The 22,160-nt window shown below is 55.2% G+C and overlaps 1 protein-coding gene across 1 annotated transcript in view; it reads left to right on the top strand.

The window, feature by feature from the left end:
• The window catches only part of ARRDC1 (arrestin domain containing 1), a 36,707-nt gene that overhangs the window by 5,298 nt on the left and 9,249 nt on the right, over positions 1–22,160 (top strand). The window contains exon 2 of the mRNA XM_048325725.1: positions 12,003–12,113. Coding sequence (XP_048181682.1) covers positions 12,003–12,113 — 111 coding nt within the window. The remainder of the gene's footprint in view (positions 1–12,002; positions 12,114–22,160) is intronic.

The raw sequence follows: 22,160 nt of genomic DNA, 5'->3' as shown, positions 1-22,160 counted from the left end.
ATCCAATGTACAGCCTTTGGGCTACTGGTGTGACCTCTGGAGTCTGGCAACAGGAATTGCTGTGGAAGCTAATTGCCTCTTTGTGCTGCTCTTAAAATCTGTCACTCTTCAAATCTCTCCTGGAGAAATGCAAAGTGCTTAGGAGAGGAGAAAATGAGCAAAGGACAGGACTGTTGCCAGTCAGGGGATTTTTTGCCTTGTGCACAGTTGTGCCTGAGTGTGCTCAGAGTCCCTGGGTTGTGTTCAGGACCCGAAGTGGATCCATACCACAAAGGTGTTCAGGCTTCTGTCTGCTTGTGATGGCTTTTAAACAGCAAATCCACATTCCCAATTCTCTGATGGTAAATTAAAAGTAGGTGATGGGGTGCACAAGTCAGGTGGGAGTGAGGTGTTTTGCCGTGGCTGAGTTTGTGGGTAGAGGCCTTTTATCACAATGTCGGTACCTGCGGCTGGGTATTGCTCTGTGCAGAGGGGTGGCCAGTGCCATGGTTTTGAATTGCATGGCTTGAGTAAATTCCCACAGGTGCATTGGGATCTTGAGATGCTGAATGATGGCAGTGGAGAAGATATGGGGTGTCCTAAGGTAAGCAGGGAGCTGCTTTTGACCCCCTTGACAAGATGAGGGTGGCAAGGTAGTGCCAACCTGGAATTATTTGGAGACCTAGTTTAAAAACACTCTGATCTCTGAGCACCTTAATCTTCATTAAAAACCGGGGTTTGTCAGATATCCGTAGCAAAAGCTGTTTCCAAGAAGCATGAATCATTTCTGGAGCACTAATGCTTATGACTTCCACTCCTTTGTTCTTGCTGACGGCACTGTGCTCTCTGACAGTTCTCAGGCAGCTCAGACCAGAGGTAACAGTGCTGCAGCAGTTCACTGTTCATCCCTCCCAAACACATCCTCCTGAATCCCAAACATTCCCTGTGATAAGAGTGGGATAAAACTGGCTTGGAAGGCAACAGCTCTAGGGAGGAAAGCTCAGTGTGTGGGTAGAAATTGGGTCCTTCTCGATGGGGAGTATCAGCAGGGGTCCGAATGTCAGGGCCAGAGGTTCAGCTCAGGTCCCAGATGTTCCTTTTCTGTCTGCTGGGATCTCTGAGGAGCCCAGCCTGACCATGAGGACTGTCTTACCAACTTGTAGCACTCCCAGCACAACGAGATTTGTTATGTTTCTGGTGCTCTGGTAATAACAAGAACGTAAGTCATCTTTGCAAAATGATGATCTTGCTATAAATAGAGAATCCAGCTGCTTGTGTTGAATGGCATCAAAGAAAATCATAGGAGCAGCTCTTATGCTTAGTGAAGTGGATTCTGGCTGTTTTCTTTGAAGATGCTGGGGTTGGAAGATTTCTTGGCAACTGAGATGTGCGAAAGCAGCGCACGAGAGCTCAGAGAGCTCAGTGTGACGTGTGGAATCTTCAGCAGGGGGCAGGTGAGGCTGAGATCTCCCATGCCATGCTGGGATCTCTCGAAGGGGGCAGGAAGGCTGGGATCTCCCATCCCATGCTGTGCCTTCCTGCCTCCCCAACGAGAACCTGCCTGCACTGGTACCTGGCCAGGATGAGGAGGCACCAAATGCAGGCTTGCTTTACTGCTTGTAAATAAGGCTCTTCAGGAAAAAGCCCTTGAAACCTCCTCCCCTTCTAGGAGGAGGGAAGCTGGCTCCAGGCTCGTGCTTGGGAGCTGCAGCAGCACTAAATCATTTGGAGATGTCTCAGCAGTTCTGAGTGCTGAGTTGTGAGTTCACCGCCTGGAACAGCAGGAGGACAGACCCTGGTGTGGTTCCACGTGGTTGCCTGACTCCGTGCTGCTGTCTGTCTCCATGCTCCTGCCTCCTCTCCCTGTAAGTGGGCTCCAACCCCTCACCAAAACTCCTGTTCCCAGGATGGCTGAGCAGTCCTGAGTGTGCTGTTTTAATCCTTCTCCTGCCATGGAGGCAGAGGCTTGCTCAGGGCACCAGGTTGTGACAGTATTGTCTGTGCTGAGTCCTTGCAGCCCAGACAGGGTGTCCAGCCTGTGACAGACCTCCTGTCCCACCAAGTGCTGGGCTGACTTTGCATGTGCTTCTCCTCTGGAGAGTGGGTGCTGGGGAATTTGTGCTCAGGAGCATCCCTTGAGCCCCAGGAGGGGATGGAGAAGTGTCATCTCTCCTGAACTTTACATCTGCAGGGCTGTCTGTTGCTGAGGCCAGGGGAGATGTCTCTGGCTGTGTCATGGGTGGCAGCGAGGGTCTGCCAAAATGAGCACCAGCCAACAGGACTTGCAGCCTTACCCCTTAGAAAAGGCTATCTGAGAGTCTCAGAAGAAAATGAACGTGACTCAGTCCCACAGCAGAGTCTGGCACACAGGAGCCCTGGTGCTCTGGTATTACAGTAAGCCTGTTAAGCATGAATTTCCAGAAGTCTTTGAAGCCTTTATTTAGAAAGAATCTGAAAAGGGAGTAGGCTCTGGTGAATCAACCTCTTTGTGGTGAGTAGGGAAACCTGATCAGGCAGCTGTTTATCTTCTGCAGTGGCTTTTGCACCCAGCATGGAGGGTGATGCTCCTGCGGCGGGGGCAGAGGGGCTGGCTGGGGACAGAGCTCGTCAGACCTGCTCCGGGCTGTGGGAAGAGTGGAGCAGGGCTGGCGGTGGTCGCGCAGAGGTGTGTTCCCAGGACGTCAGAGAGCTCAGCCTCCCTGGCTGCTCCTTTTCCATGGGAATCGCAGCTTGTTCTGCCAGCGAGGTGGGAGAATGTGCCAGGCTTTGCACTTGCTGGGAAAGAACAATTGAGTTTGTTAATGAGTTTAAAGAGGTGTTTTCTTACGGCAGCATCCAGCACATCCCCCCTGGGACCTGCAGTGCTCTGTGGTAGGTTGAGGTGGAGTTTCTTGCCCAGGTCTTCCTTTTTTAGACAGCCAAGCCAATTGTACCAGAATATCTTAACTCCTCTGGTCTAAAGTAGTGTTAAGTGCTGGGTGGAAACCTATTTCACTTTGGGCAAGCTATAAAAAAAGAGATTCCTCACTTCTGTTTTAGCACTGCTCAGCCTGAGGAAGGGTGGCTGTGGTCCCTGGCTGGCTGAAGTGTTGAGTGCTGGCAGGTCCTGGCATCCATCAGCATTCCTGTGAGCCAGGGCGAGCTGCTGATTCTGTTCCACTTGTCTGGCTGCATGTTGGGCATCTGGGACTTGCATTCCCTTCCCACAGGGCTGCTCTAGGGGCCAAGTGCTGAAGATTAAGATGCCCTGACTGCTTGTGTGTACAGCCTTGTTTTGCTTTGAAGAGCATCGCTTAAATTCAGGGCTCACAAAATCCAGCTTATAACCCAGGTCCCCTGAGAAGGATGGAGTAAATTAAATCTACATTAAATTTATTAAAATAAATCTGTCTTGTGCAGGGGATCATGAGTAAAACTTTTCTGGACCCTGCTGAGGTCCTAAATATGAGATGTTCCTGTGCCAGGCTGGCAGCTGCAGGCCCTGCCTGGAGCTTGGTCCTATCCTAGTCCATCCTATCTGAGAGCAACAGAGGCTGCTTCCTCATGGATGGGGTGAACAGAAGTGAGCCTCAAATGCAGGTCTACGAGGAGGACAGGCACTGCAGTCTCCAAACAGGTCGCAGTTTCCCCCCTCTGAATTTCTGTCCAGAAAGGAAAGAAATTTCTTGAGACTGAGCTGGCTTCACACCCTGGAGCAGCTGAAGCTCCACATGAAATGCTGCCTCCATCTCTCCTCCATCCTTCTGCTCCTCTGCAACCTCTCTGCTTTTCCCCTCCAGTACTTGGAGGGATGGATGCTGGGAGAGGAGGAGGCTGTGAGTGCTGGAAGTGTGGCTCAGGTGGGTGGCTGGCATGGAGATGTTCCCTGGGGAGCTGTGAGATCTGCCTCTCTCTGCCAAATAGTTTCTCGCTGCTGTTTGATCTGGCTGTTCCCAGCACTCAGGGGTGCCTGTGTCTGCCAGCCTGGCCTGGGAGGAGGAGGATGGTCCCCAGCATGCTGGGGTGGGGCACAGTTGCTCTCCTTGCAGGAGGACCCAAGGAATGGCATCGCTGACCTCTGTCCCGTGTGTGGCAGCAGGGACTGCGTGGAGCTGCTCTGCTGGACTGTGCCACCTGTTTAGGATGGGGTGAGAGTTTGGGCTCCCAAAACTGGTCTGAGGCACTGCCAGGACACGTCCACAGACTCCGCTCTGTCTGGCTGCTATGGTACAACCACCTCTGCCCTTGTGGGCTCTTGAGCAGAGCAAGCCCACTCCTCCCCACCTCTTCCCAGGCTGTGTCGCTCAGCACTGGGGCCTGCATCAGTCTGAAGCTTAAAAAAGAATCCCAAACTTGTCCTGATTTTGCAAGAGGCAGTTTTGGAGAAAGGATTACCCCAGCATCCCCTTCTGGAGCATGTCTGGGGAGCAGTGAGGTGGTTGTAGCAGCAGTAGCACAGAGGGGATTGGGGTGAGGGGCTGGGTGGGGTGCAGCCCCTCGGTCAGGCCCTGTGTGCAGGTGCTGTGGTGTTTCATGCCTGTTGCTAAGGAGCTGCCTCTGGCAGATCCAAGGCCCAGACTTTGTGGCACATGTTCATCCCCCTCCCACAGCAGCCCGTGTGGCCTTGTTCACTGGTGAGCTTTCCCCCTGCATGTGTAGGGCCAGGCTTGCTCAGTGTACTCAGCTGAGGATTTAATTCCAGATGCTCGAGATGACCCCCTTCCTCTGAGGGCAGCCAGCGTGCTGATAAAACACTGTGATGCTATAAATAAACATGTCGGCTCCACAAGGGAGAAAAGCCTTCAGTATGAGCAGGAGTTTGTTCTAAACAGAAGCCCAGGAGTTGGTTTTCTTCTCTCAGGAGGTACATTGACCCTTGGTTTTGGGGAGGAGCTGGAAAATGTAGGTTTCCCTGTTGCTCTCAGCCTGATGGAAGAAAGTGCTTGCAAGAGGGGGAAGGATTGACCTGCCTGGGAAAGGATTCAGACAAGATTTGTTCTCCTGCTTTTCTGCAGGCACACACCTGCCCAGCCTCCCTCTGGAGACTTCTGTGTTGCTGGAATGAGGACATCCGTGTGTGCCCATACTACCTGCCCCTCCTCGTGCTGGGCTGGACTCTGGCTAAAGAGCTTGTGCATAGCTGAAATAATGGCTGTGGGTCACTTTGCCCCTGTGGCAGAGCTGTCACTCCCCTGGGGTTGCTACAGGTGGAGTTTTTCCAGGCTGTGCTGAGGAGCTGCTCCAGCCTTCCTACAGCGTGGGGCTGCTTTTGGAGGGCCTGGGCTTCCTGCAGCCTGTGTGGGACAGCCAGGTGGGTCCTCCTGCCTCAGCCTGGCAGTGGACATGTACAACCCTGTTGCCACAGCCAGGGCGACAGGCACTGCTGGCTCTTGGGATGGCATTTGTTGAGCTTGGATTTGCAGGGCTGGAAATGAGCTCGCTGGGAGGTTGGGAAGGGAGGGACTGTCCCTTTCATTGCTGTGAGTGGTTTGGCTGATCCAAGCCCTTGCAGGGTGCAGAGGGCAAGTGCCAGCCTGGGGAAGGAACAGCTGAGCAGCAGAGCTTGCTCTTGCTCCTGGGGGCTAAATGATGCTAAAGTTTGTGCCGCTGCAGAGGGGCTGCAGCTGGGCTCATACGTGGCAGGAGCATCGCCACCAGCTTGGGGACAGAGAGGGGTCAGACACAGCAACCACTCTGTATTGCACAGGGAGCCTGTCTGGAGCTCTGAGCAGAGAGCTGAGCTGGGTGTGAGCTGTGTGATGGCTGGCAGGCTGTGGGAGGTGGGATGCCCCCCTGGGTCACTGGGAGCAGCAGCCAAGTCCTCCAGGAGCTGCAGGCTGCTGGTGCTGTGGGAGATGCTGCTCCGTGTGTGTCAGCTCCAGACAAATCACTTCCCGGAGCCCAGCTACAGGCTTGGGTTTGAGTTGAGATGGAAAGCATAGGCGATTCTTCCAGACAACTCCTCTCTTTCCACATGAGAGGTCAGATCCGTTTCCTGCCCCTATGCTGGGCTCTTGTGAAGGAAGAAGATAAAAACCTCCCCAGACAATCCTTAACCTTGTGCCAAACCTGCTGCTGCCTCCAGCACTTGTTGTAAGCTCTGCTCTTGCCTCACTGGCTTGTGAAATGTGCAAGACTATTTGTGTCTCAAGAACTGACAGGATGGACCCAGGAGGATGGGGACAGCTGAGATTTAATTAGGAGCTGTGGGTTTAATTAGTAGTGTCTCAATATATTCATGCTCAAGAGAGTTGTGTATCTTGTGAGTTTTCAGTCTTCCTGCTCAGCCCTTTCTGTCTGAAGCTGTTTGGGTGTGTTTCTGTGTAAGGGCCATCAGTAGAAAAACCTCATCCTGCCCCTCTTTGCTGCCTCAGCTCCCTCGGTGTCTGCTTTTCATGGAACTTTTCTAGGAATTACCCAGTCTCTACAAACTGAGAGTAACTTCCTCTGCGTGTGGGTCTTGCTCTCTCCCAGGCTTTCCATTTTTCCAGCGCTATCTGGTCCTGCTTTGCTGGCAGCATGGGGAACCTCAAACCCCTCATCTTCATACAGATCCAGGACTGGAGGATCTCAGGGTGTACCCAAACTTGCGATCTTTGCTGAACCCAGAGGTGTCACTCCAAGGTGGAGCTGTGGTGCTGTGTGTTGAGGTGACCTCCTGCTGCCCATCCTCTGTCGAGCACGGGTCCCTACTACCGTGCTTTGGGGAGGGGTTGGGGCTCAGGGGGATCCTTCACCCCCTTCTCCCAGGGCTGCTTCTGGCCCCTAGGATGGAAAATGGCTCATTCCCAGCTCATGGATGCTCTGAGTCCCTGCAGCTCTGGGTGCTCGGATGGCAGCTTGAGAGAGCCAGTTAAAATGTGGTGATCGCTGTCTGCCACGGCTTTGATGGAGGGGGATGAGGGAAGGGGGCTCTGGCTTCCCAAGGCTGGTTTCCACAAAATTAAGACTTCTCTGATGCAGACTCACTTGACTCCCACAACTGCCACAGCACTTTCTCTTCCCCTGCTCTCTTGTTAGCTGCATCCAGGCCTGCGTGAGTCTCCACGTGGTGACCTGTAAGCTTCAGCTGGCAAAATCCCAGGGCTGCTTGTAAGTGCCACTTCAGAGCTCAGTTGCCAGCTCTTCGTCTGTCCTTGCAGAGGACAGGGAAGGCTGGGATGGTCTGTTTGTCCTGCGTAAGCTGCTGCCAACTGCAACAACCACCACCTCCAACTGTGTCAGGGGAGGGTTAGGTTGGATATCAGGGAAAGGTTCTTCCCCCAGAGGGTGCTGGGCACTGCCCAGGCTCCCCAGGGAATGGGCACGGCCCCAAGGCTTCCAGAGCTCCAGGAACGTTTGGACAGCGCTGCCAGGGATGCCCAGGGTGGGGCTGTTGGGGGGTCTGTGCAGGGCCAGGGGTGGGATTGATGATCTTGGTGGTCCCTTCCAGCTCAGGATATTCTGTGATTCTATGAACTGGTTTTGCTGCTTCCCCTGCCCAGCCTAGAAAATCCAAACTGACTAAGAGGCAGCATCTCCTTCCCTCCCCCTCTGCCCATACCTGTTGTGGCAGGTGTGTGACACAGGTGGGACTTGAAGTCAGAGGTGTTCCCTTGTGACTGGAGCTGAGTGCAGAGTGGCCACTGAGCCTCTGCATGCTCAGCACATGGCTGGATTTTGGAAGCAGGGGTGTGCACACACAAGCTGCCCCTGGCAGAGGAGGGTATGCGTGTCCTGTGCTTTCCTCATGCCCAAGATGCCACGCCAGCTCCCCCGAGAAGGGTGGCTCTCTGGGTCAGGAGAAAAAGCAGTTTGAAGTCTACGGCTGCTCTCCTTAAATCACCTTGGAAGAAGGCAGACGTGCCCAGCTCCTGGCATCTCTATTTTTACTTTGTGCAGAGATGGATATGGCTGAGCTGTCTGCTTTTATTTCCAGCGTTTGGCGCGTGCTTCAGCGCGTTGCTAAAGATGTGCCTGGCTGGATGCGGAGCTGCCCGCTTCCCTCAATCCCCGAGGGACTGCGGGGGTGAAGGGCTCTTGCCTTCTGCATGGCTTCATCATTCATTTCTTCTCTACTTGCTGCTCTCTGCCTCCCCCTCCCACTCCCCGTAGAGATTTTGGACTTTGCTTTTTTCCTATATTTATTCAAATCAGCCTGGATAAACAGGGAGCAGGAGGGAGGTGACTGGGGCCACTGGTAACACTGGATTCCTGAGGTGTTTTTAATGGGTTTCTAACAACTGGAACTGGCCTATTCTGATGCAGAAACTCTTGTTATTTCCTGTGTCTGCAGCCGGATAGTTCCAAGATTTCCTTGGAAAGGCCCAGACTGTGCATTTTGCTTCCTGACAGGCAGGCTGATGAGCTCTGTGCTCAGGTTGGGTCCATTGCAGCAGCTCTGGTGCTGCTGGCTTTGCCAGGTATGTCCTGGCAATGCCATTTTTAGGTTCCAGCTGCCCCCAGAACCATGTGTCCAAGCTGTGCCTGTCACACATCCCTGTCCCTCGTCTTGCTTGTGGGCAGGAGCCTGGACACGAGAGAGCCAGGCAAGTCCCCAGTATCTCACTCTGCCCATGGGATGCTCATGAGAGGCTGATTTCATGGTTCACTGCTCCAAAACTTGGTTAGAAGTGAGATGAATTGTTTGATCTGTTGAACCAGGCACCTCAGAAACCTCCCAAATATCCCAGCCCTGCAGCCCCCAGGTTTTCCTGCTCTGGGGGTGAAATTGGGGGGGGCTCTCTGGGGGTCCTGGACCTGCTGCCCCCAGCATCACCCACCCTGTGGGGGCCTGGGGATCTGCTGGGCTCCTCCAGGAGCCAGGGATATGCAGTCCCTGTGTCCAGCCACACTGTCAGCTGTGGGGCAATAGCTCAGAGCTATTGTCCACCCCATTTCTTCCCCAAGGAGGTGGGGGGAGCTCATGTGTCTGGAGCAGGTTGGAGAAGATGCTCCATAACAAATCTCTGCCCCCTGAGCTGCTCCAAGGCTTGTCCTACATGTGGTGACTTCGTGTGCCTGATGATGGGACACTGGGAACTTTGGGGAGCGTAGAGGGAAGGGGAGAGTGAAATTCCTTCAAACTTTTCAGCTGGAAATGCTGCTTTCTGTCCCTTGGGGCTGACATGGCAGCCCCAGGGTGTGTGATGGTCAGGGAATGTGGCTGGAGAGGGTTTGGTGGGGCTGAAGGACTGGAACCCCTCAGAGCCCCACAGCAATCCCTCCAGGGACTGTCCCTCCTCTCTAGGCACAGGCTGCCTGTGACCACACCAGTTTGGGATGTCAGTGATTAATTGGGAAGCCTTGGAGCTGACAGCTCCTGTGCTGGAAAACTCCTTAGCAAACTGCAGGGGTACTTTTGGACACGGTCTGACTTTGGTCCTCGTGCTGAGCCATGGCAGCAGGGCCCACCAGCCATGGGCTGGCTCTGAGTGTCAGACTGCAAACCTTTGCTTGCTGAGCCTGTCTGCTGTGGGAGGGGAGCTGGGCCACAGCATGTGTTCCTGAGCATTCCCACCCGCCTGCCTCCCTGGAGCAGGAGAGCCTCTGCACCACAGTGCAGCATCGGGCTGCAGTCAGAGTCTGTCGGCCCCTTATCTGGGCGTTGAACAGATGGTGGTGATCCATAAACTCCTGTGGTGCCGGGAGGCTGAGGGGGAGCCTGCTCAGGGGCTGTTGCTCCTCAAGGATGTGAACGTTCTCCAGTTTTTGGTTGGGTTTTTCTTGCTCGCCATCTCCTGTGTGAAAATGTGGGAATGGAGCGGGTGAGCCTGGGGTTGATTTGGCTGGATCCATCTGTGTTACGTGGACTAACTGAGAGTGGGACAGGCTTGGTGTGAGCCCAGAGATGTGGCAGTGTGTCTGATGTGGTAGCATGGTACCAGTGTGTGGATACACAGGACACCGCCCTGCTAAAACCTTTCCTGCTCCTGATGCTGAGGCCCCTCCGTGGCTTTGGCTCTGCCATCTGGCAAAAGAGAGCATTGGATGTCACCTGGGGATGTGTGGAGGGTTCATTGGATGCTTCACCTCGGGAGGGTGCCTGCATCTGTTCAGATGTGCTCTGTGCTGTGCTGGGCGAGTTCCCATCCCAGGCCACGGTATCCTGTTCTTCCCCTGCCTTGGAAATGCCGAAGCACATCACAGACACAAACAAGCCAGGGATGTGTCAGCCTCACTGCTGTATTGATGTTTGGTTAATGAGAGCTGGCATCTGGAGCTGCTTATCCTTTGTCCTTGAGTGTAGAACAACACTTGGACTGCAACGGGCTCTTCATCTCACAGCCATGATCAGCTGTGAGGGTATGGCAGGAGCTCTGATGGGGGAGGCTGTTCTTCCTTGTGGGATTACAGACTTTAAGCCCTGAGGAGCTCATTCCATCTGACTGCATGACCCCCCTCGCTGTGACTGGGGTAAGAACTATGTGTTCCCCCCGCAGAGAGGGCTCTATTTGGGGTTCTTTCCACCCTGTCTCGAGTCAGCATGGGAGACAAGGTCACATTGGCCAGGCAGGTGCTCTGGAGAGCTGTTTGAGGTGGTTGCAAGCAGCAATAACGTGCAGCCCTCAGTGTTTGGGTAGATGGCTGGAGGTGTTGATATCAACAGGGCTGAGTGCTCTTGTGGAGGGGAGGGGGAGAGCTCCTAAGCCGAGGCAAACTGGTCACCTGCTTCCCAGGGAGATGCTTCCTGTGGATGCAGCTGGAATACGGGGCAGCAGACGGGTCAAACAGGCAAAGAGTCTGTCTGGTGGATCCTGTCACCTTTCTGCCAGCAGAACTATTCACCTGGCAAATGGGGCTAAGGACATTCTGTGGGCTCCAGTTAAGGTCTTGCAAAACCTGATGGGATTCAGGTGGGAGATGTTCAGTCTGGGACAGCCCTGAAGGCTCTGTTTGTGCCACAGATAGGTCTGCCTGTGTGCTCTGCATGGGGGCAGCTCTGCAGATCGCCTCTTGCTGTGCAGCAAGGTCAGTCTGTCACGTTTGTCTGTGTCTGTGGTCTGGTGTCGACATCAGAATCTAATTTCAACCTGCTGAGTATTGGCCAAGACTAACTGAAAATGCCTGTGGGGAGCTCCTCTGAGAGCCACGTAGCTCTCCTGAGCCACGCTGCAGGCTGAGCTGTGGGGTGACTTTCCCCAGGCAAGGCACAAACATGGCTCAAATTACTGTCCTTGCTTTTGGGAGGGTCAGATGGCACCTCTGATGCTTCCAGACCTTGCTGTGTGGCTTTGCTGAGCCCTGTGTCTCTAACAGAGGAGGAAGCCACTCCCTTGGAAGTGGCTGTGGGGAAGCAATGTGTGTGTGGACATTTTGGAGGTCCTGATGCAGGACAGGTGTTAATGGGCAAAGTGCTTTTGCTGAAAGCCTTTGAAGCTGAGACTGACCCCAGGAGCTGGGCGCAGGCTCCCAGGGGCTGGGAATGTCCTCTGAGGGTGACAGGGCTGTGAAGTCAAGCAGCAGAGAGCTTGTCCAGGCTGCACTGGAGAGTCCAGCTCTCTGTTGCTGCTTCAAATAGGGCTGTACCCCTTGTTCAGCTGGTTAATGGGCTTGTGCCAGACTCGTCTCTCCTCCCAGGGACAGTGGGACACTGTGGGATGCCTGGCTCCTTGTGGGGTGGGAGGCAGCAGAGCCTTTGCTGCTCATCCCTGTCTGGACAGGGACACCCAAGGTTTCTGCTCTCAGCCAGAGTGCCAAGGCTGGTGCAGGTTTTGGGAGGGAATACTGCTTCATTTGGGGGAAAACTGGAGCGAGGTTTACCTGTCAGGGAGCTGCAATCACAGCTGGTAAGGGCTTCCACAGTGCAAGGAAAGCAGCTTGAGGATTTCTAAGGTGATAATATCTAGGAATAGCACTGGGGTAGCAGGGAGTGCTCAGTTGTGCTGGGAGTGCTGAAAAACAGGCTTTTGGAAAGAAAGCATGACCTGCTTCCTCTGCTCCATTTTCCCACCCTGTGTGTGTTTTTCTGAGACACTGCTCCTGCACAGTACAGTACCTGAAGCAAGTCTGAAGCTGAGGTTTTGCTTTCTCCCAGTGCTGACGTGTGTCCTGTCTCTTCACAGCCATCAAGGTGAGCTGCATTGGATCCTGTGGGGTGTCCAGCAAGATCAATGACACAGCATGGACTGTGGAGGAGCAGTACTTCAACAGCACGCTGTCCTTGGCAGACAAAGGTACGGTCTCAAAGGCCTGGTGGAGATGTGTGGTCCAGAGATGCTTTACAGAAATGTATCACCAAGACTTCAACATCCCCTCGATGTGAAATACCCCTCACAGGCTGCCTTGGCTTGTGCACAGAGGATGTGAGCCAGGATTAGAGACTGCAAGAGCTTAGTGGGAGCTGTGCAGGGAAGGATCCTGAGCAGAACTTGGCAGCCGCCCTGCAAGCACTGCTGGCATCCTGTGGCCCTGAAGCAGAGCTGTCACAGGGACTGCTCCCTGTCTCAAGGCTCTGTGGGCTCCCCCTGCTCTGCTTCCTGCGTGTGTTTATGATTGTCACGAAACACTGATCAAAGCTGGTCAGTAGCAGGCAGGAGTTTGTTCTGAAGGGATGTGGAGGTGTCACTTGTGCTCCAGGAGAAGCGCTGGCAGCATGGCAGGACCAGCCTAGGACAGCTACCCCTGCTCCCAGTGAGATGGACAGAGATAGCAATGGTGTTGTATTGTCCTGTGGGTAAAGTGACACCAGCAGCCTCTGGGGGGACCTGGGCCTGAATGAATGCTGTCTTTCTGCTGTTAAATAGGTCAGCCCTACCACAAATAATTCATGCTGTGCCCTGGCTCCTGTTGAAATCAAGATGTGCCAGTACTCACCTGCTGAAGGCAGTGGCTGTAACAGGAACATGGCAAAAGCCCAGGATAGCAGAAGCTCAGCCCTCTGATACTGTTTTATCTAATAACAGGAAATGGGTAAAACTGAAATGGCAGTTTCTGCTAGCTCAGCAATTTTCCAAGCAGAGCTTTTAGCATTGAGGGGAGACTGAGCTCATCCTCACAGCAACTGGTGCGAGTGCTGCTTGCTCTCAGGTCCCTGCCAAGGGAGACAGTTGCCTGGCTGGCTCTTGGCTCACGGCCTGGGGGCTGCAGTCAGAGATAAACTGCCTGGGAGGGCAATGGGAAACATTCCTGCCCGATTCTGGATGTGCTGAGCACAGAGAGCCCAGCTGTGAATGTCGGGGGGCACAATCACAGAGGGGTCTATAAGGTGCTGCAGACCATTGGGCTTAGGTGAGTTGGGAGCTGTAGGCTGTGAGTGAGTGTGGACTTGTGGGGAGGTTTAAACCTGCAGCTGCACTGAAAAATGCTCCTTCCAACTTTTATTCCTAATATTTAATGATTTGAGGGAGAGCTGTGATCTTGTGGGCAGATCTGTGCCGGTCAAGCTGAGCAGTGGCAAAAGCCAGGTGGGAGGGTGGAGTGGGAGGAGGTGGGTGTGCTGTTTGTTGGGTTTGCAGCCTCTGGAAGACTTTGATAGCTGCTTTGGCAGTCGGTTCTTGTGAGGTTGGCCTTGAGAGCCATCCCCTTGATAAATAGGACTAGAGTGAATTGGGAAGGATGGAGGGAAAAGCCATGTGCTGAAGTGTGCCCTTTGAAGGCCTGACATCCAAATGTGGCCAAAATTTGGTGTTCTCAGTTCTTAAAGTGTTTGTGGGAAACGGTGGTCTTTTGGCTCTTGCTTTTCTGGGACCCAGACTCGTGTGTACCTCCCTGTGCATTGCTGTTATCTGTCACCCACTGGTATCACAGGCTCTGCCAGCCCTGAGCGGGTGCTTGGGGCTGGCAGCAGGGCTGGGCTGCTGGCTCTGCACTGGAGGTGGTCACAGAGCCATGTGCCTGGACTGGATGGGCCAGCTGATGTCTCCCAGAGCTGCCACAGCTGCCTGCAGGTGAGGCAAGAAACTGCAGTGCGTGACTTACCTGAGATGTAATGAACTGAAGGGAAAATCTGTCCCTGTAGAGTCGTGTGATCAGAAACTGAGCTGTGTTGTGCTGTTGTTCCTGTCCTGCCTTGCAGAGTGCAGTGAGGTTGTGAGGAAAGCCCAGCCCCAGGTACCAGCAGTTGGTCTGGAGCAGTGTGCTGGGGACTCACAGTCACCGACCTCTGTTCCTCAGCTTTTTGTGTCCAAAAACTTGTGTGGACACAACTGCTGGGAGCTCTCAGCCCAATTCCCAGCTGTAGGGAAGCAGAGAGGGAGAGAGTGGGCAGTCCCTGTGTGTGGGACTGCAGCCAAGGGGGGATTTGCCCTTCATGCTCAGGAATTATTGTCCTGGACTTGCAGGTTTGTCCCATGTCTGCATTCAGGCAGGACAGCTGGGCCCTGGGAGGATGGAGAGGGGAGCAATGGGATGTGGATGGAAGGGACAGTGTCGATGCTGCCTTTGGACCCGAGTCCACCAGCAGAGATGGCTTCGAAGCTGACCCTTGCATTTGCTGCGCTGGCTTGCAGGGATGTGGAACAAAAGCCCTGGGGGCTGGCACTGCTCCAGCCTGCGGCACGGGGACAGAGAGAGCTGTCTGCTGTCACAGCCCTCGCTGTGACATTGATGCGTGTCTGGGCTGGCCGAGCAGAGGGAGCTGGGCTGTGTCTCCGTGTCCCTGCCTCTGTGTCTGCCTGTCTGTCTGCCTCCTCCGAGGGGCTGCTGGCAGTGCAGTGTCCTGGCACAGTGAGGCGGTGGCAGGGCTGTGCTGGGGGAGCCCTGCGATGGCCTTGTGCAGGCACAGCCTCGGCGCTGACTCAGCCGTGGCGTTTTTAGGCTTTCCAGGAATAGCTCTCAGCTGTCCTGGCCTTTCCTAAAGAGAGCATGAAGGAGCTCCAGACAGATGGAGTGTCCCATGTGGGTGTTCCCTGGGTGCCTCCCTGCGGGGCTGACCCGGCAGGGAGGGGAAACTGAGGCAGGCTGGACTCCTGGCTCTTGGGGCATGGGGTGGTGAGGGTGATGGCAGGAGCCCAGGGTGAGGGTGAGTTAAGGGAGTTGGAAGCATTTCCAAGCAAGGACTCCTAAAGGAGCATGAGGCCAGCCTGGCCACTGGCCCAGCACACAACTGCTTCCCTGGCCAGCACCAGCAGCCACCCGTGACAGAGCCCCACAAACAAAGGTTACTGTGGTGGCACCTGGTATGGTCCTGCAGGTGTATAAAAACCATGCAAAATCCTCCCAGGGTGAATCCGTGCTTGTTCTTCCAGGTGAGGGTTGGCTGTGCCCGCCTCACCTCCTCCCACCAAAAAGCAAACAGCAGAAGGGAGGGCAGGACTGTGGGAGGCCCTGGTGTCAGGTGGAGGGACTGCCTTCCTGCCGTGCCTCCAGAAGTCTTACCCACACAGGAGATGTCACTGCCTGAGAATGAGTTGAGGAAGGTGAGGAATTTGCTTCTGCCTCAGAGGACTCTTCTGTTCCTGCCTTCCCCCCACTACAGCAGTGCTGTTACCTCTTCTTTTTGAACAAATGCATTAACAAAAAAGAGGTAAGGAGGAGCAGCATGTCCCTGCTGGGGGGAAGCTGGCAGCCAGGCTGTGCCCTGGGGCAGAGGGGGATGCCAGGCTGTCCTCTGACACCATCCCCAGTTCATCCAGCCTGATAATATTGGCTTGGCTAGAGGAGGAATCCCAGGTGTCCCCAAGGCCACACAGCGAATGGGGCTCTGTCTTGCCCATCCCTGGTGAGTGGCCCAGCTCCAGCGGTGCCACTGCAGTGCTGGCACCTGTGGAGGTGGTGCAGGGAGGCAGGCTCAGCCTGACAAACAGCCCGCCTCGCTCTCTCCCTTCCCACATCCTGAGCAGGAACTTTAAAAAACACAAATCCGTGCTCTTTGAGGACACGGTGGGGGGGAAGGAGAGAGGAGGTTTGCAAAACTGTTGAGGCTCAGATTGCTCTTTAAGCCTCCAAGAGTGACTCCACACTTCTCGTCCCACGCACCTTTGCATTGAAATAAGTGAGGGGGCAGCTCGTCCTCTGTGGCATCAGCCGCTGCTGGTATTACACACTGCTTTGGGTTTTTTCTTAAGGCTGTACATTGCATGAAAAAGGAGGCAGGCCCTGAAATAACCCAGATGCCCACTTTGGCACTCATTTAAGGCACTTTCCTTTCTCTCCCCGCCTTGGAACAGGGTGTGGAGGACCCGGCTGTGCCACTGGAGCATCTGCAGGTTGGTGATGAATGTTGCTGCAGGGGACCCTGCTCCCCTCAGGGCTTGTCCCCACTCGAGCAGGGCATCCTCTGTGCTCTGGGAAAGCCTCTGGTGGGGCAGGGCAGGAGCTGGAGGCAGCAGGCAGCCGTGAGGAGCAGGGGATTGTGCTGTAGCCTTGGCAATCACACACAGGCCAGTAGTTTAATGAACTCGGGCTCTTTACATAAAAGCTGCTGGGAAGTGCAGAGTGTGCCAGCTGCTCCGGAGCCTCTCGCTGCTCTGTTTGCTGGAGAGGCTGCTGTGCTACAGAGGTCACTCAGCCCACCGAGGGCTCCCAGCGGGGCTCATTGTTTGCCCCCTGGAGGGCAGGCTAAGAGGGTATTTACTTTTCCCACTTGGACTTTGATTGCTTGCTGGTGTTGGTTTTTCCTTGCGAGAGGGGTGGGGGCTGCTGGGTTTCTGTAGGTGCCAGCAGTGCAGGAGATCAAGTGGCAGCGAGCACAGAATGGCACCGCTTGTACCCACTGCTCTCGGGCACAGAGATGCTTCTCTTGATCCAATATAATGGAGTGATTCAGCTCTGTGGAGCCTCCTGCTCCTCTCCCCCTCCCTGCTGTGGCTCTGCCCTTGTTCAGCCAGAGAGGAGCAGGTCCATCCTGTGCCTGTACCCCCATGGGGCTGTCCCTTCCCTGCATCTCCAGCTGCATGCACAGCTCTTGCCCTGTGGAAGGGTTGTGCATGCAAAGGTAGACTTCTGGTTTTTTCATTCCCTCCTTGTACCTGAGTTGAACTTGTGCAGGGAGCTGGATGTAATTTCCAGCTGACCTTTCTTTTGGCAGCTTGTTAGTTAGCTTGAAAGCGCTGCAGGGATTTCCTGGCAGCTCCACATGCTTCCTCTGCTGGCAAATTTCTTGCACAAAGAGCTGAAAAGAGGCAGCTGTGCATCACCTCTTCCCTGGGGTGGTTCTCTGTCGGCCTGGCACATCACCTTCATGGCCAGCAGTTGGCACAGGGTAACAATCTTGGCTCCCAGCTGAATTTAAAAATCTTGGTGACCTGACTAAGCAGCATTGTGAGACTTGTGCAGCTTGTTCTGTGCGAGCAGGAGGTCTCAGAGCAGCAGGTGATGCTCCTGGACAGCCCCTGCCCAGGTGAGAGCAGGAGGGTGTCCATGGGCAGCAGTGAGCCATTAAGGGTGTGCTGGTGCCAGCTCCTGGCCACACTGTGCTGCCAGGTTCAGGAGCAGTAGCTGCAGGTTCAGCCCAGGAAAACCTCACCGAAGGATCTGCAGTTGCCTTGGGCCACAGCCGCTTCCTCAGCACTTCCCAATTTCTTGCCTCAGTAGACCAGTTAATCCTCTGGGGTTTTTTGCAGCGTTGCCATACTGCCAGATCCTGCTAATTCATTGAGAATGTCTCTGGAAACTGCTGACACAGAGGTTTATGAGCAGTGGAGCCCTCGCCTCAGTGCTGGGCACTCTGCTGCACCTCCTGTGTTACAGAAAGGTTTATCTCAGCAGCATTACCCGTGTTGGAGTGCTGGAGGCTGTTCCTGCGGTGTGTTGTGCGTTTGCAGAGCTGGAGTGAGCGAGTTGCTGCCTTGAAAGGGAGCGTGGAGCCTGCTGGGGCTGTGCTCCATCGCTGCCACACAGAGCAGGAGAGCTCTTGTTGGAGCTGAACACTGAGGTTTTCCCAGCAGCTTTGGCTGTGCTTGCTGGCAGGTTGCTCTTCTGGCTCTTGGCTGCTCCCTCTGTGGCACCTGTGCCTGCTGATGGCACGAGCAAATGTGTGCATTTCCCCTCCTTTGTTGCAGTTTGTAATCCCCTGTATTAACTTCATTCATCGGAGGCCGAGTTGAGTCCTGTGCTAAAGCTGCAGTGGCTCAGCGTCACCTCAAGTGCCCTGGCACAGACTTAATGCGTCCCTTCTGACAGCTCTGATAGAGCCTCCTGAGAGCTAAGGAGCTCTGGCCTCCTGCTTACATCTAATATTCAGTTTTCTGGCAGCAGAAGTGGATGAGGAGAGAGGGGAGGACAGGAGTAAGCGGGGTGCTGGCTGCTGGGACAGCAGTGAGAGTGACATCTCTGCCCGTGGCTGGGCACTTGGGGTCCTGTGGCACAGTGCAGAGCTAGGGCTGCTCATTTCTCCACCCCGAAGTGGAAAACATGAACCTGCTGCTTCCCTGCTCTCTGCCTGGAGAGCCTTGAGAGGAGAGTACTCAAGCCATGCATCAGCAACACCAGAATCAGTCTAACTCAGCACCTTTGGAGGAGCTTGCCTTCCCCAGGGCCGATTTTAGGCAGCAGGAAGAAAGACCATATTGCTACAAGTGATGGCACAGGGACCAGCAGGCACTAGGTACCTTTCTATACTCCTTGAATTGGCCAACACAGTTAATGCATCACTCGTTAAGTAGCCAGGGAGAAATTGCCATATGGTCTGGCCTGCTGTTCCTCTACTAGAAGAACCAAAAAATCTGTGTACTCCAAAGGTGCAGCCTGTTCCCATTCTAGCATCCGTGTGTGCAGCAGGAGGGAGCAGAGCTGGGGAGGGACTGGTGGGGAGGGACGGGGGTTGGGGCAGGAGCCCCATTTCAGCCACTCCCTGTCTCCTGTGCCTGGGGTGCAGGGACACCTTCCAGGCTCCTAGTGGTGGCTACAGAACTGATACCATCCTCCTCTTTGGGGGATGGAGGGAGTGACACACAGAATATTCACCTCTTTTGCCCTGCGTAGCTGTGAGTGAAGCTTGGTGAGGCAGAGGTGTGTGCTGTGCCACACGCCGTGGTTCCTGGCCTGCAGCCTGCTGTGTGTCACACGTCTGGGCTGGCTGTCCCAGCACACCGCAGGGCAAACCCTCATAGGAGAGGAATGAAGGCTCATCTGAGTCTGCCGTGCCTGTGCAGGAGCGACCAAGGCACCTCCCAACTCCCTTCTGCCATCCTGGAGGTCCTGGCTTTGTTATGGTGGCCGTGACCCTTGTGGAGAGGTGGCTGTGACTGCCTGGTACTTCCAGACGGAGGCTCTGGGGCTGGGGCAGCCAGCGTGGGAGGGAGGAGGGTTTGGCAGGTGTCCCTGCAGTGGCACTGGTTGGAACGTGCAGCCCAGGCAGATCTGGCCCCGCCGGTGCTGTCAGACTGGGCTGTTTGCACAGAAAGCTGCCAGACAGCCCTGGGAAGGTGGGTGGGACACGGCAAGCAGGGCTGTGTCCTTGTTCCTGTGGGGTTGGATCCTCCTGAGCCCCAGCCCAGCCCTGCTCTTGTGCCGGGCAGAGGCTGCTGGAGGACCTTTCCCAGCCCTTGGCCAGCTGCAGGCAGGGCAGGGTGTGGGCAGGGAGCTTCCCCTCGCTCTGGAGGGATGATGGCTTTGAAGGGTTGGTGATTTCTCTGGCTGCCAACTCCGCCTGGGTGGGGGCCTGGCAGCACCAGCCGGGGATGCTGCACTGCTCGGACCAGAGCCCAGACACTTCCAGCAGCTGTGGTGGAGTAAACTCGACTTGGATCATTTGTTTAAGAGTGTAAATACAGACCTGTGGTCATTTCACCCCCAACGGGTGTGATGGTGTCAGTTTTCCCTTGCAGTGGTGCAGCAGTGCTCTGGTTTGCAGTGAGTGCAGGGAAACCTTTGTTTGCGTGGGAAGAGACCTTAAAGATCACCCAGTTCCACTCCTGCCATGGGCAGGGACACCTTCCACTGTCCCAGGCTGCTCCAAGCCCTGTCCAACCTGGTCTTGGACACTTCCAGGGATCCAGGGGCAGCCCCAGCTGCTCTGGGCACCCTGTGCCAGGGCCTGCCCACCCTCCCAGGGAACAATTCCTTCCCAATATCCCCCTTGTCCTGGCACTACATGCTCTTGTCCCCAGTCCCTCTCCAGCTCTCCTGGAGCCCCTTTAGGCACTGGAAGGGGCTCTGAGGTGTCCCTGGAACCTTCTCTTCTCCAGGTGAACACCTCCAGCTGTCCCAGCCTGGTTTCTGAGAAGAGGGGCTCCAGCCTTGGAGCGTCTTCATGGCCTCCTCTGGACTCTCTCCAGCAGCTCCAGGTCCTTCCTGTGCTGGGCCCCAAGGCTGGAGGCAGCTCTGCAGGTGGGGTCTCACCTGAGCAGAGCTGATGGACTGAATCCCCCCCTTTCCTGCTGCCCACACTGGGGGCTCAGCCCAGCACGCAGGGGGTGCCTGGGGTCAGCACACACAGCAGGGACACACTGAGCTTCTCATCCACCAACATTCCCAAGTCCTTCTCCTCAGGGCTTTTCTCTATCCGTTCTCTGCCCAGCCTGTGTTTTTGCTTGGGTTTGCCCTGACCCAGCTGCAGGACCTTGCACTTGGCCTTGTCAAACTTCCCGAGATTCTCACAGGCCCAACCCCTTCAGCCTGGCAAGGTCTCTCTGGATGGCAACCCAGCGTGACCAGGGGAGCCAGAAGACTTGGCATCAGCCCTCTGGATCGAGGCATTTCTTTTCTGTAAATGAAATATTCCGGGAGTCCTCCACATCCAGTGGTACAAGTGAACAACCCCAGTGCCTGTGTGGAACGGAGGGGAGCAGCTGAGCCATGAATGGGAGAGACCAGACAGCTTTCCACTGGATTCAGGGAAATCTCCAAGGTTCTTCTGCACTGTTAGTGTGTTGTTGCTGCTCCTGCTGTCTGGACTTGGGTTTTTTTCTAGGCTATCTGGGGCAGCAGCTTCTTTCCCTTCAGGAATTTTTCAGGAGGAAGTTTCCCAAGGCTGTGCGGGGGCGGCCAGTCTTTGCTGGCTTGACTCCTACCAGGAGGAAAGGCTGCTGCAGGTATGGCCCCACAGCAGAGCCCTGCTAGGCCAGCTGCCTCTGCTGCCTAATGACTTTCTCAAGGTATTTTTAGCTGCACATAAACTTCAGGAAAAGCTTTTTTGCAGCCGAGGACACTGTGGCCTTTGTTCCGGCTTCTGGGAATGGGGAGGTGCCGGCTCAGCGTGGCTGCGGTGGCTGGCACAGCCCTGTCCCCTCACAGTGGTTTGTGACCTGCCCCTGTTGGAGGGGTCTCAATGCCCCCCTCGAGCAGTGCTGAACTCCTGCTGACCTGCTGTGCCCTGCCCAGGCTTGGGGGTGCTTTGGCAAAGCCTCTGGTTCTGGAGCAGCATGGAAAGGGCAGCTCTTCCCAAGTGTTGGGATGGCCATGGGTCCCACCATGGCTGGAAATCAGCTCACCTCTGCCTGCTGCCAACAGCTGTCTCTGCTGCAAAGTCCACTTGTAGATGAAATTAGCACATTAAACGTCCTGGATTGTTGCTTGAAGCTCTCTGGGCTGGAATGACAGGGGTGATGAGTGGCTTTCCATGGGCCATGTGTTCCCCTTGCTGCTGGGATGTTGGGATTGCACAGCAGATGCAGCTGTGGAATGGCTCTGGACACGCTGCCTGATGCTGCATCTCCCCTGCTGTGATCTGGGGATTTGCAGGCTGTTCAGTGGGTCACACCCAACAGGTCAGTGGGCACTTGGGTTTGGTCAGGACCATCAGGGTGGTCTGGGCTGACCTGTGGGCAGTTCCCATCTGGTGACCTACTCAGAGCTTGGGCTACCTGTGCAGAAACTGCCTCAGTGCCAGCGAGTCACATGGTGGCTCTGACAGCCAAACCACATCCTCCACGGGTGATGCTGCCCACGCATGTTCCTGGGAGAGTTCATGGCCTTGCTCAGTGATGCTGTATGAGTTAAAAACTGTGAAAGTGCTCACAGGCTCACTTCTAGCCCAACTTCCTGTTGGTGCACCTGAGCTGGGCAGGAGTTGGACAGAAACGGCTTGTTGGATGGTGCTGCCTGTAATGTAGAATAGGGGCTTTTACTTGGGTCTGTGGGCTCATCCTAAGGGTCCTGGAAAGGCTGTGAAGTTTCATGCTCCTAGCAGGAGACCTGGAATCACAGCCTGCACCTTCATTTGGAGCTCTGCAGGTCACACAGCTGGGAATTCTCTTGGTGGAAACTCGGTGATCGCTCCCCTCTGGAACTGCCACCTCCCTCCCTTCTGCAGGGCAGGAGCAGGACTCGGTCCCACTCCTTTTCAGGTGGAGAGAGTCCCTGTACTGCAATGCCCGGGACAGCCGATGTATTCCAGTAAC

This window comes from Corvus hawaiiensis, chromosome 21 (assembly GCF_020740725.1).
Source record: "Corvus hawaiiensis isolate bCorHaw1 chromosome 21, bCorHaw1.pri.cur, whole genome shotgun sequence".
NCBI lineage: Eukaryota > Metazoa > Chordata > Aves > Passeriformes > Corvidae > Corvus > Corvus hawaiiensis.
This window is presented reverse-complemented; position numbering and strand designations above follow the sequence as displayed.